This window comes from Hordeum vulgare, chromosome 7H (genome assembly GCF_904849725.1).
Source record: "Hordeum vulgare subsp. vulgare chromosome 7H, MorexV3_pseudomolecules_assembly, whole genome shotgun sequence".
In the NCBI taxonomy this organism is placed as follows: domain Eukaryota; kingdom Viridiplantae; phylum Streptophyta; class Magnoliopsida; order Poales; family Poaceae; genus Hordeum; species Hordeum vulgare.
The window spans coordinates 632104785-632119762 of NC_058524.1; the positions used below are offsets into that span (position 1 = coordinate 632104785).

The 14978-nt window shown below is 48.5% G+C and overlaps 2 protein-coding genes across 5 annotated transcripts; one reads left to right on the forward strand and one right to left on the reverse strand.

Moving 5' to 3' along the window:
* Positions 1-496: 496 nt before the first annotated feature.
* On the forward strand, positions 497-7940 carry LOC123409423 (phosphatidylinositol 4-phosphate 5-kinase 9-like). The gene is made up of 9 exons (XM_045102331.1): positions 497-850; positions 2202-3559; positions 4072-4239; positions 4551-4716; positions 5110-5220; positions 5551-5738; positions 5823-5983; positions 6079-6250; positions 6349-7940. Exons 2-9 carry the CDS (start codon positions 2292-2294, stop codon positions 6629-6631), a joined length of 2517 nt encoding a protein of 838 aa, XP_044958266.1. The 5' UTR covers positions 497-850; positions 2202-2291; the 3' UTR covers positions 6632-7940.
* Positions 7800-11851, reverse strand: LOC123409422 (protein FAR1-RELATED SEQUENCE 12-like). Of its 4 annotated transcripts, none has more exons than XM_045102330.1 (5): positions 9317-11850; positions 9001-9069; positions 8711-8788; positions 8549-8626; positions 7800-8335 (listed from the first exon to the last, which is right to left on the reverse strand). In XM_045102330.1, exons 1-5 carry the CDS (start codon positions 11765-11767, stop codon positions 8327-8329), a joined length of 2685 nt encoding a protein of 894 aa, XP_044958265.1. In that variant the 5' UTR covers positions 11768-11850; the 3' UTR covers positions 7800-8326. The 4 variants fall into 4 exon arrangements, 2 of the variants coding, with proteins under 2 accessions (XP_044958265.1, XP_044958264.1); XM_045102329.1 differs by having other exon boundaries at positions 8524-8626; XR_006612853.1 differs by having other exon boundaries at positions 8711-8745; positions 9317-11851.
* Between the last annotated feature and the right edge of the window lie 3127 nt (positions 11852-14978).

Below are 14978 nucleotides of genomic sequence, written 5' to 3' on the forward strand. Positions count from 1 at the left end.
CGAGTACTGGAGGTCGCAGCACCTGCCGGCGGAGCGCGCCGAAGGCCTTCGGCTCATGGAGGTGGAGAAGGAGGCGGAGGAGGAACGACGGGAGGCGGAGGAGGAGGAGCGTGCCCGTGTTGTTGTGCTGCCACCGCCACCAGCACAGCCCGCGCCGGCGGGACACACGACGCATGCGCCGACCCATTTACGAAAGCGGACGTTCGTATCCAACTGACCGACCCAAACAAACAAAAAGCATACAAAATCGCCGTCCGTTTGGGTCGGGCCACTGGAGTTGCCCTAAGGGAGGGAGTGAGGGAGAAGAGAAGAAGAGAGGCTGGCGGTCACATGGCGCCACCTGCATGCAAGTGAGCCCCTCTTGTGTCTGTTGTACCTAGTGGTGACTGCCTGCTTTATTATTTTTGATTTTGTTTTTCTTTGCCATGTGCAGATGGATCGAGCGGTTTGTTGCTTTGACAACAGATACATAAGTAAGTAAATGATAAAGAATAAAGATTTTGTTCGACGTAGCTAATTGTCTTGTCACGCTCCCACCTGACGTGAGCTGCCAGCCGCAGCCATGAACAGGAAGAGGAAGAGGAAGAAGAAAGCAACCCTTTCCTTCTTCCTTGCTTGCTCTGCTATATCACAAGAGCAACCCTTCTTCTTCTTCTCTTGCATCTCATCTCTTCTTCTTGTTCTTCTTCTACCCTATTGATCTGTAAGCAATCAAGCAGCGGCTCAACTCATAATACTCACTCATCACTGGCACGCACGCATATATAGGAGCACAGCAGGAGGAAGGAACAAGAACAAGTCCACCTCCGCCGGCGCCGCTCTTCTTCCTCCCGTTGCTGTATGTATGTAGGTACGTTTGCTCTTGATTCCCCCTTGTTCAATTTCTCACCAGCTCTGCTCTTGTCCATGTCCCTGTCAGATGGGATGTTTCTGCAGTTGAGATCCCTTCTTCTTCTTCTTCTTCTTCTTCTTCTTCTTCTTCTTGTTTGTACGGATGGATGAATCCCTTCTTCCCCCATCATTTTGATTAGAGATTGGGATTCATTTGGATTAGAGAAGATTAGAGTAGGTGATTCCCTTCAGTTTATTCACTACTACGTACTTTACTGATCTATATAAACGCTCTTTTCTTTATGGAGGGAGTACTACATTGGTTGGTTGTATATTGCATCACTGATTCAGTACCTACATTGGTTACTTTTCTGCTGAATGAATGAATTAGCAGTGCCACTTGCCAGGAAATATTAGGACTACTAGTAATCATATCTCATCAGTCATCACAACCACCACCCTCAACTTGCTCTCCTAGGAGGGCTGTAACCAAACTCTATCTTTTCAATGCAATGAAACGCAAAATCTCTTGCATTTTTGTCGGGAAAAAAAAAACCACCCTGACAACAAATCACACTCTACCTAGCTTACCTACCTTGTATCCCCTGCTGATTTGATTTTGTCCACATTGCGAATCATATCCACCATCACCAGCTCTTGATTTCTTCTCCTGTACTAGCATGCTTCTTTCCTTCTTTCAGTTTCAATAATTAAGACAAATTAACAAACCCATTGTTGATCCATGTGTTTCCTTGTTTCTTCTTCTTCTTCTTCTCCTCCTTCATCATCTATCCTGCATGCAACCACCATTACCAATACCAACCTCCTGCTGTGCTCTGTATGCAAACTGCTCGCTCTGCTCTTGTTGTTTCTTTCACTTGCAATGCTCAGTCTTGATTCATGTTTACAACCGTCTCTTTCATCTTCACATTCAACCTCCTCCCTTCCATTCCTTTCCTTTCCTTGCATACGAATGGACGGATCATTCATCTCCTCCCTATTGAGCTTTTTTCTCTCTTCCTTCCCTAATCTAATCCAGTCCTTTCCAATCCAATCTGACTAACCACCCATTGCCCATTGGCTGGCGATTCCCTCCAGTTTATCACTGCAATCATTGGAGCACCTACTAATTCAATCTTGTTATTATTATCATTATTTGGTTAATTGATTAGCACTGTATTCTCTGCTGACTCAGTGTTATTGTTTTTTTTTTCTTTTTTGAATTAGACTCAGTGTTATTATCATTCTTAGCTACTACTAATAATCAAGACGCTTCAGGTCAAAAATTCAAAATTAAAAAAGAAAAATGCTCACAACCACCACCTTGACAACTAATCATGTGCTCAATGTTGATTCATCTTCATGTGCAGGAAAGGACATGAGAATGAGAATGAGAATGAGAATGAGATGAGAGCATCCATCCATCATCATCATCATCGTACCACCTAAGCATCGCTAGCATGGCAGCCCATGCCCATGTGGCGGCCACCAACCACCTTCAGCCAACAACTCACCCATGCCAGCCCCACCCCAACGCTGCTCCAAGCTTCACAACAAACTCAGCAGCAGCCGGCCTCAGGTTCGCCGAGATCACGCTGCCCAATGGCGACGTCTACTCCGGCACGCTGTCGTCACAGCAGGCGCCCGAGGGCACGGGCCGGTACGTCTGGGCCGGCGGCAGCTGCTGCGTCTATGAGGGCGGGTGGAGGAGGGGCACGAGGCACGGCCATGGCAGAACCCTCTGGCCCTCCGGTGCCGTCTACGAGGGCGAGTACTCCGCCGGATTCATGGACGGCCAGGGGACCTACGTCGCCGGCCCCTCCACCACCTCCTCCTCTTGGTCTTCGTCATCATCCTCCTACAAGGGGCAGTGGAAGATGGACCGCAAGCACGGCCACGGGCTCCAGACATACCCCAACGGGGACACCTTCGAGGGCTCCTGGGTGCAGGGCCAGATGGACGGCCATGGCAGGTACACTTGGGCCAACGGCAACACCTACGTCGGCGCCATGAGGAACGGCGCCATGTCCGGGAAAGGCGTGCTCACATGGAGCGCCACAGGGGACTCGTTTCAGGGGAACTGGCTCGACGGCGCCATGCACGGGTACGGGCTCTACACCTGGGAGGACGGCGGGTGCTACCTCGGGACATGGACCAGGGGGCTCAAGGACGGGAAGGGAACCTTCTACCCTGAACGCGGCAGGGTTCCCGCCGCTCACCAGCTCTACATCGACGATCTCAGGAACAGGGGCGTGCTGCCTGATGACATCTCAAGAAATGCCCTTCAGCGGTGCTCCCCATCTTCCTTTGACATAAATCAGGAGCCTGCTGCTGCACCAGCGAGCCCAAAGTTGTCCATGAGAAACCGGAGCTTCGAGCGGCCTCCGGTGAAGAAGCCGTCCCTGCAGAGGCGCTGGAGCATCGGAGTGGCCATCGACAAGATCATCGGCGGTCATGAGCCGGGTGGTAGTGCAGGTTCTGAGGAAACACAAACACAGGGCTGTGATGAAAACCCAGCTGGTCCTGGTCCTGGTCCTAGCCTCCCGATACTCGAGAGGGAGTACGCGCAGGGCGTTCTGATCAGCGAGGTCGTGCTGAACAAGAGCTCGTCCAAGAAGCTGAGTCGCCGGCAGAGCAGGGCGGCCAAGGATGTCAAAAGGCCCGGGGAGATGATAATCAAAGGGCACAGGAGCTATGACCTGATGCTCTGCCTGCAGCTTGGAATCAGGTAATGCATATTCAACAACTTGTGTGAGTTGTATCACAGCCATGTGCTAATCTGAATTTTCAACAACTTGTGTGAGTTGTATCACAGCCATGTGCTAATCTGAATTTTCAACAACTTGGAATCAGGTAATGCATATCACAAGCCATGTGCCTAATCTGAATTTTCAACAGCTTAGTTCCTTCTCTGTATAGGGAATGTTGCGATATCAGTGCACATATTGTCCATTGCCTTTAACCCATTTGCGGAACAGAGGATTGTGACATATACCAAGTTGCAAACATACCCTAGAGCACCAAACTGTGCATCCACTTTCATTGACCAAAGTAGTTCTGAATTTTTTCCATGTCTTGGAAAGATCACTGCTTTTCATGCCCTGAAGTTAAAGGTCCATTATGCTATATAGATAGAAACTGGCAGCAAATTGTTCCTTATAACTTTTACCAACATGAGAATGTCTTGTTTTCTCGTGGTCAGTAAAAGGTGGTTATGTGATTATTATTACTACTACTCAGGTACACGGTTGGAAAGATTACGCCGATTCAGAGGCGTGAAGTTCAAGCCTCTGATTTCGGCCCCAAGGCTAGTTTCTGGATGAACTTCCCCACAAAAGGAACACGGCTTACTCCTGCGCACCGCGCTGTCGATTTTAAGTGGAAGGACTACTGTCCAGTGGTCTTCAGGTTTGTTGTGCTTCTGTTCCACTATTACTTCAGGAGCAGCATATATCTTGCTCCATGTATGTACAGTAAGATAGCTTCAAGCTTAAATACTATGCTGTTGTGTTGAGTAGGTATATCTGAATCTTCTACTACAATACTATTGATAGCTTATGAATTAAGAATATGTTCCTTGTTAGGTAAGGATATAAAAATAACCCCTGTTATTCATCTGAATTTGCTTATTTGAGTACTTCTTTTTAGGATCACTTAGTGCAGCTTTTTATTTTACAACATAATAACAGGACTGATTTCCTGTTAGTGTTTGATTACAGAAATTTGAGAGAGATGTTCAAGATTGACACCGCGGATTACATGGTCTCCATTTCTGGAAGTGATGCACTTAGGGAGCTGTCTTCTCCTGGAAAGAGTGGAAGTATGTTTTTCTTATCGCAAGATGACCGCTTCATGATCAAGACTCTTCGGAAATCCGAAGTGCAGGTTTTTGTTCCTATTCATTGATTCATTCTATGATAGGCAGTGTACCCATTCATGTTAGTTGACAATATATGTTGGAAACTTGGTATAGTCTGGTAAACTAACATAGAAGCTTGACTCAACACTCAGAGATCGATATCTTCAATGATTCAGAGCTTCTAGCTTAATCTGACTTTTATGATGTCCAACATGTACTCTCTCATAAGGGAAATTATATTTCAGAACTACTCCCTCCGTCCCATAATATAAGAGCGTTTTTTACACTAACTCTTGTATTATGTGACAGAGGAAGTAGTTTCCTAGTTCACTTATTGATTCATACTGAATAATATCATACCTGTCCTTTAGTTCTTTACATGTGCAACTTGTTTTTCCTGACATGACATTTTTATGTAGGTTCTTTTGCGTATGCTTCGAGACTATTATCGCCATGTCCACACTTATGACAACACACTCGTGACTAAATTTTTCGGCCTCCACCGAGTGAAACCTTCCAGCGGTCAAAAGGTAATGATAGTACAAATGTTGTTTCTGTTTCTTTGCTACTCTCTCATTTAGAAAACATGAAGAAGAACAACATAGTTTGTCAAACTTTTTTTGACTTTGACCAATGATACATACAAAACTATGTAGATTCATCATGTCAAAATAATACTATTGGGTGTTTCAAGGGAAGTATTTCGATAATAGTTTCTGTGGGCATTTTCTGCTAATCTGTCACGGCTAGAGTTGATGATCAAAGTTACAGATATTGTGAAAAGCTTCAGCCATAAAAAGGATTTATTTGTCATGTCTGATAGTTCTATTCCAGTTGATTTTTATTGTTTGTATCTGCAGTTCAGATTCGTTGTGATGGGCAACATGTTCTGCACAGAACTTAGAATCCATCGAAGATTTGATCTGAAAGGTTCATCTCTGGGCCGTTCTACTGACAAAGTTAAAATCGACGAGAACACGACGCTGAAAGACTTGGATCTGAACTATTCATTCTATCTCGAGCCTTCCTGGCGGGATGCTTTGCTCAAGTAAGTGTGTTCTCCCCGAAAAGCAGCTTATCCTCATGACCGGTTTTCCATGTGACACCCATGTTCTGTTCTTGTTAAGCGTAGGCAGATTGAGATCGACAGCGAATTTCTAAAGCATCAGGGCATAATGGACTACAGCTTGCTTCTTGGTTTCCATTACCGGGCTCGTCAAAGCCTTCTAAGAGGAGGGTCATTGCCTGAAAGTATTTTGCAAGATAATAAACTAGCCGTTCTTTCGGAACAAGGTAAGCATTCAAACTATATCTCCATTCCTCTGAATAAGTTGTCCAATTAACCCATTTGGAATACCAAATTTTACTTGGTCGCGATGGTAATGCAGATGCCATGGAGGATGATTCCGCCTATAACTATCGCGAAGGGCTAGTTTTGGTGCAGCGAGGCAGCGGCCAAGATGGTAAAGTCGCTGTCGGCCCTCACATAAGAGGGAGCCGCCTGCGGTCGTCGTCTGCTTGTTACGAAGAAGTGGATCTCCTGCTTCCAGGCACAGCAAGGTTGATCAATTTATTCTGTTACTGTTTGTCAATCCTCATGTGCTTCCAATGCTTAATGTATGATCTGAGATGATTGAATTTGCTGTCAAATTGGATAGGCTTCAGATCCAGCTAGGGGTGAACATGCCAGCGAGAGCAGAGAAAGAAGAAGAAAAACAGGAAGATGACGGCAAATCACTCCGGCAGGTGTACGACGTGGTGCTCTACATAGGGATCATCGACATACTGCAGGAGTACAGCATGAGGAAGAAGGTGGAGCATGCCTACAAGTCCGTCAAGTACAACCCCCAGTCGATATCCGTCGTCGAGCCCCGGTTCTACTCGGAGCGCTTCCTCAAGTTCATCCGCACCGTCTTCCCAGAAAACTCGCCCAACCAATAATTCATTCGTCTTTTCTTCCTTCTCCCCAGCAAGAAAAAATGTAACAGAAAGATGCAAGGAAATGTGTTGTGCTTGCTACATTGCTGTGCATGTGTGTGGTTTGAGATGGTTGGAAGTGAAAGCAGTGTGTGTATTTTGTCAAAAAGCAGCATTGACAAAACTAGTCAGCAGCAGTGAGTGCTCCATTATGCCATGCATGGATGTGGTTGGATTTTCTGCCATGTTGAGATGACCAACCACCCCACTATACTACTACGCATCACATATACATGTGATACGTGTCTGCTATCCAAACCCATCCATACATCTGTCATCTCCTACTGGCTCTTTTTTGTTGTGATGAACAGGAGCTTAGCTAGTGGTGTTAATTAGGTGAGATGATGACATGCACCGATGATTCATCTCTTGTATCAATCGTGTCAAATGCAAATGGAAGTGACCGCTCGTCGCCTCACCTATAAATTGTATCGATGTCAGATCTCAAGCCGATCACAACACCAATACATAGTCACAATGGCCACCACCAGCAAGCAGACTCTACCTCTTGCTGCTCTCTTGATCCTGCTCACCGGCACCAACCTCATTGCCGCCGCAAGAGCCCCGGCAGCTGTTACCGGGTTTGGCCCGGGAGGAGGCGGCTACGGTGGTGGTGGAGGTGGAGGAGAAGGCGGTGGAAACGCGGGTCATGGTTATGGATACGGTTCAGGGTATGGAGCCGGTCATGGCTATGGCGGCAGCATTGGTGGTGGTGGCGGCGGTGGCCATGGGGGTGGCGGTGGTGGAGGTAGCGGCGACATGGGATCAGGATACGGCTCCGGTTATGGCAGCGGTTATGGCTCCGGTTATGGTGCTGGCGGTCAAGGTGGTGGGGGAGGTAGTGGAGGAGGAGGCGGTGGTGGATCCGGCTATGGCAGTGGCGGTGGCTATGGGTCTGGGTATGGGGAAGGCTATGGGTCAGGTGGTGGCATGAACGGTGGCGGTGGAGGAGGCGGCGGTGGAGGAGGAGGTGGTGGCGGCGGCAGTGGTGGTTTTGGGCATGGAAGCGGCGGAGGCTATGGCTATGGCAGTGGAGGTGGAGGTGGCTATGGCGGCGAGCATGGCCACTGAGCATCACCTATAGCAGTTGTTATCACTGTTTATAAACAGAAATTAAGCTGGTAACAGAGAGTAATAAACATGGTTGGTGACTACGCTTGTGTAGATCAGCCATCCTGACATGCATGTTAAAGATTGTTGCCACCATACTGTTATACGTATACTGTATTGATAAGATGGAATAAAGCTTATTCAGTTTGAATTGTGATTTCTACTGTTCTATCATGCATACTACTACTACCACCACTACATACACCAGAGAGCATACCATCCATATGTAAGTAGGTTACCGATCCTCGTCCAACTTGACCCATTTTGCTTCAAAGGAGTTGGAATTCACTTTGCTCTTCCATTCAGAAAACTTTATCCACCATCGCATCCGGCTGAAATCCTCTACAAGATCCTCGGCATCAAGGATTGCTTCTCATGTCCAAGCGATCACGCTTTCCTGTGATCAGTTTTAGAAACATCCAGCAAAGAGCCTTCAATCCCATTGATTGTGTTCCATATACAACAGCTTTTCCTTGCCATATACGGCTTCTCATTCCCATTCATTGTCCTCCAAAGAGAGAAAGAGAGCCTTCGACTAGACAATGGTTTCTACGGAGCCTACAGATGAAGAATGCAGATTGGTAAACTGAGCTGATTCTGGGCCTCAGACCTCATTGTTTGGGAGAGAGGCACCACAACAAAGAAAATACAAAATACAATAAAACTTTATGCAAAACAAGGAAACAAACATAGCAGGGTAGAGAGGTAACCGCATATCATACGAAATACAAAAGAAGGAAACAAACCTTTATGTATTGTACCACATCTTACCTGGCTGTGCTGGCTGTCATTTGACGCCTGAGAAGTGTGACAGGCACAGGGGACAAAGCCTAGTTCCTCAGAAGCCAACTGAAGGAGTAAAATATTAATAATCATTACGACTGGACAGAAATTGACGTGGAGGATTTAATCCAAAGTGGGCTTGCTTGATACCAGAATGAACCCCAGACTTGAGCCAGGGCGCATCCCTTCATAGTTGATTGTCCCCATAGATTTTGAAAAGTCAGTCCCCTGGATCAAAGTGGAGTACATAAATACTCCTTCCGTCCGGAAATACTTGTCAAAGGAATGGATGTATCTAGATGTATTTCAGTTCTACATACATCTGTTTCTATACATTCGTGTGACAAGTAATTCCGGACGGAGTGAGTACTTGATACAACATGATCAAGAGAATATAAATAAAACTAGGGAGGCAGTTCAAAGATGGTCGTAATTCATACCATGTAAGCTTTATAGGCTGGAATTTGGCTACCCATTTCGGACATGTTAGGAGGAGGAGCCTCCAAGCCCTGCAGGTTGCAAATGTTAGAATATTGATTGCACTAAGAGGCACTTAAACTGACATTATGAGATGAAATAAATGCAAAAGGTTGGAAACTGGGATTCTTAGGCCTAGTACACCTAATTTTCATCAACTACTTTTACTATAAAGTTATGATGTACACATAAATTTTAACATGAGGCATACGTTTCAGATTTGCATGCTTAAAATGGATATCGATACGTCAACCACAACGAAGAAAATAGCAAGATTACCTGATACATAGAATTTCCAGAGTGGGCAGGAGGAGCATCTGTGAAACCATATTGCACTACTGCAGGTTCTTCTGAGTGCACTCTCTGCTTCTTCGTCGGACCCTTTTCAATGCAATTTCTTGGATGGTTTTTACTTTTCTGGCCTTTCTTCTTTACTGTTTTTGCTGCTGCCCTGCTTGATATGTCCGGAACATTTTCTGATTCAGTGCCACTCGTGATAGAAGACAAGGCCATCTTAAGATTCTGAACATCAGGCTGTGTCACAGGTGCGCTAGTGCTGGTTTGTTTCTTCAGGATCTGTTCAACCTTCTCGCCGAGTTCTCCCCAAAACTGGTCTAGTACTCTGCTTGACTCCTCACACTCTGATGCCCGGGCAACGAGCCTAACATACTTCGGGCACAAGTGCTGGTAGCGACTAGAAATCTCTGATGATTCCTCTGCTTGAACCGCTTGCCCCAGACCCAGAACCTCCGGTGGTGAGGTCAAACGCCTTGCATATTTGGTCCAGCGCTTCATGATGTATCTCTCTGGAATATACTTTATATCCATAACATCTAGTATTTTCAGGGCATGGCTGCACAGGAAGCCAACCGTCTCAAACTTCCCACACGAGCATGAGACAGTCTGCTCCGTAGGGTTCCCATATACCATATATCGTCGGTCCTCCTTTTCGACAAGCGAGACGACATACTCACGACACGGGCCGCTTTCATCACGGCTCGCGATGTAAGCTGACTGGAACTCCTCATATTCTTCCTGGAAAAGCTGAAAGATTACGCTGGTATAGACCTCGGAAGCCTGTGTCAGAACAGGAGCTCTGATTTTGAGGTAGGGCATCATCTGCCTTGAACCGTACTCCATCTCCAACTCTCTGTGCCGCCTGTCAACAATCACTTTCTGAAGATGCCTCAAGAACAGAACAATGTCCACCTCTGCTCTCAGATGACCGCGCACCTCAGAGTTCAGACGCTCGTTCAACCGTGTGCCTTCCATCCCGGCCGAGAAGATCCCTTTGGCGTAGGGCCTAGCCCACTTCTGTTTCTCCTCAAACAGCTTCTGCAACCACGCATTGTCACGGAGCTCGTGCTTGCTGATCATAGAGTCCCAGGCAGCGAGAAACTCCGCCCCCACGTCGTACTCCCCGTCGACGCACGCCTTGAACTCCTCGATGAAATTGGCATCACCTTTAGAAAGCTGGCGTATGTTCGCCTTTGCAGTATGCCTTATGTGCCATGTGCATATGGCATGAGTCGTTGTCGTGGCAGGCATCGCCAAGGACAGGGCCTCTGCTATCACCGTGTCCTGATGCGAAACGAAAGTCTTGGGTGCTCGCCCAGACATGACACGCAGGAACGTCTGGAACAGCCACCGGAAGGACTCGCAGGTCTCGTCGTACATGAGTGCCAGCCCGAAGACGACGGGCTCGCCAAAGCTGTTGCAGCCGACGAACGAGGCAAGGTGGCGTAGGCTGATGCTGTTTCTAGACACGACGTCAAAGGCGACGGCATCGCCGAAGTGGCCGTAATCGGCAACCATCTTGGCGTCGACCCAAAAGACATTGGCCACCTTGTCCTCAACATCGAGCTGCACGGCGTGGTGGAACGCCGGGTCGGCCAGCGACTGCTGCTGAAGGTGGTTCAGCAGGGCGGCGGCCTCCCCGTACTTGATCTCCCACTGCCGCCTGGTGCGCAGTGGGCCTTCTCCCTCGGCCCATGCCGCCCCGGCTGTGGCGTCACCGTCAACGAAATCCGGTATCGGAACAGCGGCGGCATTGGAGGGCGAGTGGAAGGGGCTGTGCGGGCTACGGTGAGCGGCGAAGAGCGGGTGGTTGTGGCGGGGCTGGAAGCCGGAGACCTGGAAGCTGCCACCGGGCTTGCTGCGGCGGAGGGTGAGGTGCGCGTTGCAGCCGGTCCTGCCGTCCGGCGCCGGGACTGCGGCGGCGGCAGCGCGGGGGAGCCTGGCGGTTGCGCCGGTGGGCTTGTGGTCCTTGAAGCCCTCGCGGGAGCAGGCGAACTTGCAGGAGGTGACCTCGCCGGAGGTCTTGCTGCGGTTGGTGTAGCGGCGGCGGACGTTGAAGCCGAGCTTGGAGGCGTAGAGGCGGTAGAGGTCGTACCCCTGCAGCTCCGTCTCGAACTCCATGTCCATCCGCGGCGTGCAGTCCTCCGCAATGGAGGGCGGGCTTTGGTGGTCCTCCGGGCGGGCCGCAGGGGAGCTGCGGGAGGAGGCGGCCGCCATGGCGCTGGTGGTGTCGGCGGGGGAGCTGCGGGAGAAGGCATTTGGTTCCGGTGGCGGCGGCGGCGCGGTGGTGGGGATTGGGGATTTAGGTTTTGGCGGGGAGGCGGCGTGAGTGGCTGGGCTTGGGCCTGGGCCTGGGCCTGGTGGTGGTGCGAAGGGGGGAAGAGGGTGATGCGGTGGTGCTGGGATGTGGCCGGAGTCGGAGGGGGAGCTCATCGCCGGCGCGGTGCGGTCTGTGTGGAAGGGGCGAGGAAGACGTAGTGAAATAAATAATCATGAGTTATCTTACATTACACTTTAATTTTTAGGACCAAGGGTTTAACTTGAAGGGAACCCATACTACTCCCAAGCCCAAGCCCAAGCCCAAGCCCAAAACCAAGGGTCTTCTTTCCCCCTCCTCCGGCCGAGGGATGGAAGGGGATGTTCTTGTACTCTCTTCGTTCCTAAATATAAGTTTTTTTAGAAATTTTACTAAAGGGCTACATACGGAGCAAAATGAATGAAAGGGACTCCTTCTCCCTCCTCCGCCCGAGGGATGGAAGGAAGATCACGTTCGACAAATGTGAGCCATGTTGGAAATATGCCGTACATGCAACAATAAAATAGTTATTATTATATTTCTTGTTTCAAAATAATCGTTCGTGTTATAATTGTATTGAATGGAAACATCAATACATGTGTGGATACATAAACAAAATATTGTCCCAGTAAGCCTCTAGTTGACTAGCTCGTTGATCAAAGATGGTTAAGGTTTCCTAGCCATAGACAAGTGTTGTCACTTGATGACGGGATCACATCATTAGGAGAATAATGTGATGGACAAGACCCAAACTATAAACGTAGCATGTGATCGTGTTATTTTGTTCCTATTGTTTTGTGCATGTCAAGTATACATTCCTATGACCATGAGATCATGTAACTCACTCACACCGGAGGAATGCCTTGTGTGTATCAAACGTCACAACGTTACTCGGTGACTATAAAGGTGTTCTGCGGGTATCTCCGAAGGTGTCCGTTGAGTTAGTATGAATCAAGGCTGGTAGTGGGAAGGTGGACTCTTCCTTAGGGTTCGGTCGACCTCTTCTCCTTGGAGTAGGGGCCAAGGTTGTCTCCTCTCCTCTCCTCCTATATATACTAGAGGTTTTTGTTGGGGAACGTCGCATGGGAAACAAAAAAATTCCTACGCGCACGAAGACCTATCATGGTGATGTCCATCTACGAGAGGGGATGTGTGATCTACGTACCCTTGTAGACCGTATAGCAGAAGCGTTAGTGAACGCGGTTGATGTAGTGGAACGTCCTCACGTCCCTCGATCCGCCCCGCGAACCGTCCCGCGATCAGTCCCACGATCTAGTGCCGAACGGACGGCACCTCCGCGTTCAGCACACGTACAGCTCGACGATGATCTCGGCCTTCTTGATCCAGCAAGAGAGACGGAGAGGTAGAAGAGTTCTCCGGCAGCGTGACGGCGCTCCGGAGGTTGGTGATGATCTTGTCTCAGCAGGGCTCCGCCCGAGCTCCGCGGAAACGCGATCTAGAGAAAAACCGTGGAGGTATGTGGTCGGGCTGCCGTGGAAAAGTCGTCTCAAATCACCCCTAAAAACTCCGTATATATAGGGGGAAGAGGGGGAGCCTTGCCTTGGGGCTCAAGGAGCCCCAAGGGGGTCGGCCGAGCCAGGGGGGAAGGTCCCCCCCCCAAACCGAGTCCAACTTGGTTTGGTGGGTGGAGTCCTTCTTCCCTTTCCCACCTCCTCCTTTTTTTTCTTTTCTCTTTGATTTTCTTCCTATGGCGCATAGGGCCTTCTTGGGCCGTCCCACCAGCCCACTAAGGGCTAGTGTGCCACCCCAAGGCCTATGGGCTTCCCCGGGGTGGGTTGCCCCCCCCCCCCCCCCCGGTGAACTCCCGGAACCCATTCGTCATTCCCGGTACATTCCCGGTAACTCCGAAAACCTTCCGGTAATCAAATGAGGTCATCCTATATATCAATCTTCGTTTCCGGACCATTCCAGAAACCCTCGTGACGTCCGTGATCTCATCCGGGACTCCGAACAACATTCGGTAACCAACCATATAACTCAAATACGCATAAAACAACGTCGAACCTTAAGTGTGCAGACCCTGCGGGTTCTAGAACTATGTAGACATGACCCGAGAGACTCCTCGGTCAATATCCAATAGCGGGACCTGGATGCCCATATTGGATCCTACATATTCTACGAAGATCTTATCGTTTGAACCTCAGTGCCAAGGATTCATATAATCCCGTATGTCATTCCCTTTGTCCTTCGGTATGTTACTTGCCCGAGATTCGATCGTCAGTATCCGCATACCTATTTCAATCTCGTTTACCGGCAAGTCTCTTTACTCGTTCCGTAATACAAGATCGCGCAACTTACACTAAGTCACATTGCTCGCAAGGCTTGTGTGTGATGTTGTATTACCGAGTGGGCCCCGAGATACCTCTCCGTCACACGGAGTGACAAATCCCAGTCTTGATCCATACTAACTCAACGAACACCTTCGGAGATACCTGTAGAGCATCTTTATAGTCACCCAGTTACGTTGCGACGTTTGATACACACAAAGTATTCCTCCGGTGTTAGTGAGTTATATGATCTCATGGTCATAGGAACAAATACTTGACACGCAGAAAAACAGTAGCAACAAAATGACACGATCAACATGCTACGTCTATTAGTTTGGGTCTAGTCCATCACGTGATTCTCCTAATGACGTGATCCAGTTATCAAGCAACAACACCTTGTTCATAATCAGAAGACACTGACTATCTTTGATCAACTGGCTAGCCAACTAGAGGCTTGCTAGGGACAGTGTTTTGTCTATGTATCCACACATGTAAATGAGTCTTCATTCAATACAATTATAGCATGGATAATAAACGATTATCTTGATACAGGAATTATAATAATAACTATATTTATTATTGCCTCTAGGGCATAATTCCAACAGTCTCCCACTTGCACTAGAGTCAATAATCTAGCCCTCACATCATCATGCGAATTACATTGTAACAAATCTAACACCCATACAGTTCTGGTGTTGATCATGCTTTGCCCGTGGAAGAGGTTTAGTCAGCGGGTCTGCTACATTCAGATCCGTGTGCACTTTGCATATATTTACGTCCTCCCCTTCGACGTAGTCGCGGATGAGGTTGAAGCGTCATTTGATGTGTCTGGACTTCTTGTGAAACCGTGGTTCCTTTGCTAAGGCAATGGCACCCGTGTTGTCAAAGAACAAGGTTATTGGATTCAGTGCGCTTGGCACCACTCCAAGATCCGTCATGAATTTCTTCATCCAGACACCCTCCTTAGCCGCCTCCGAGGCAACCATGTACTCCGCTTCACATGTAGAATCTGCTACGACGCTTTGCTTGGAACTGCACCAGCTTACCGCACCCCATTAAG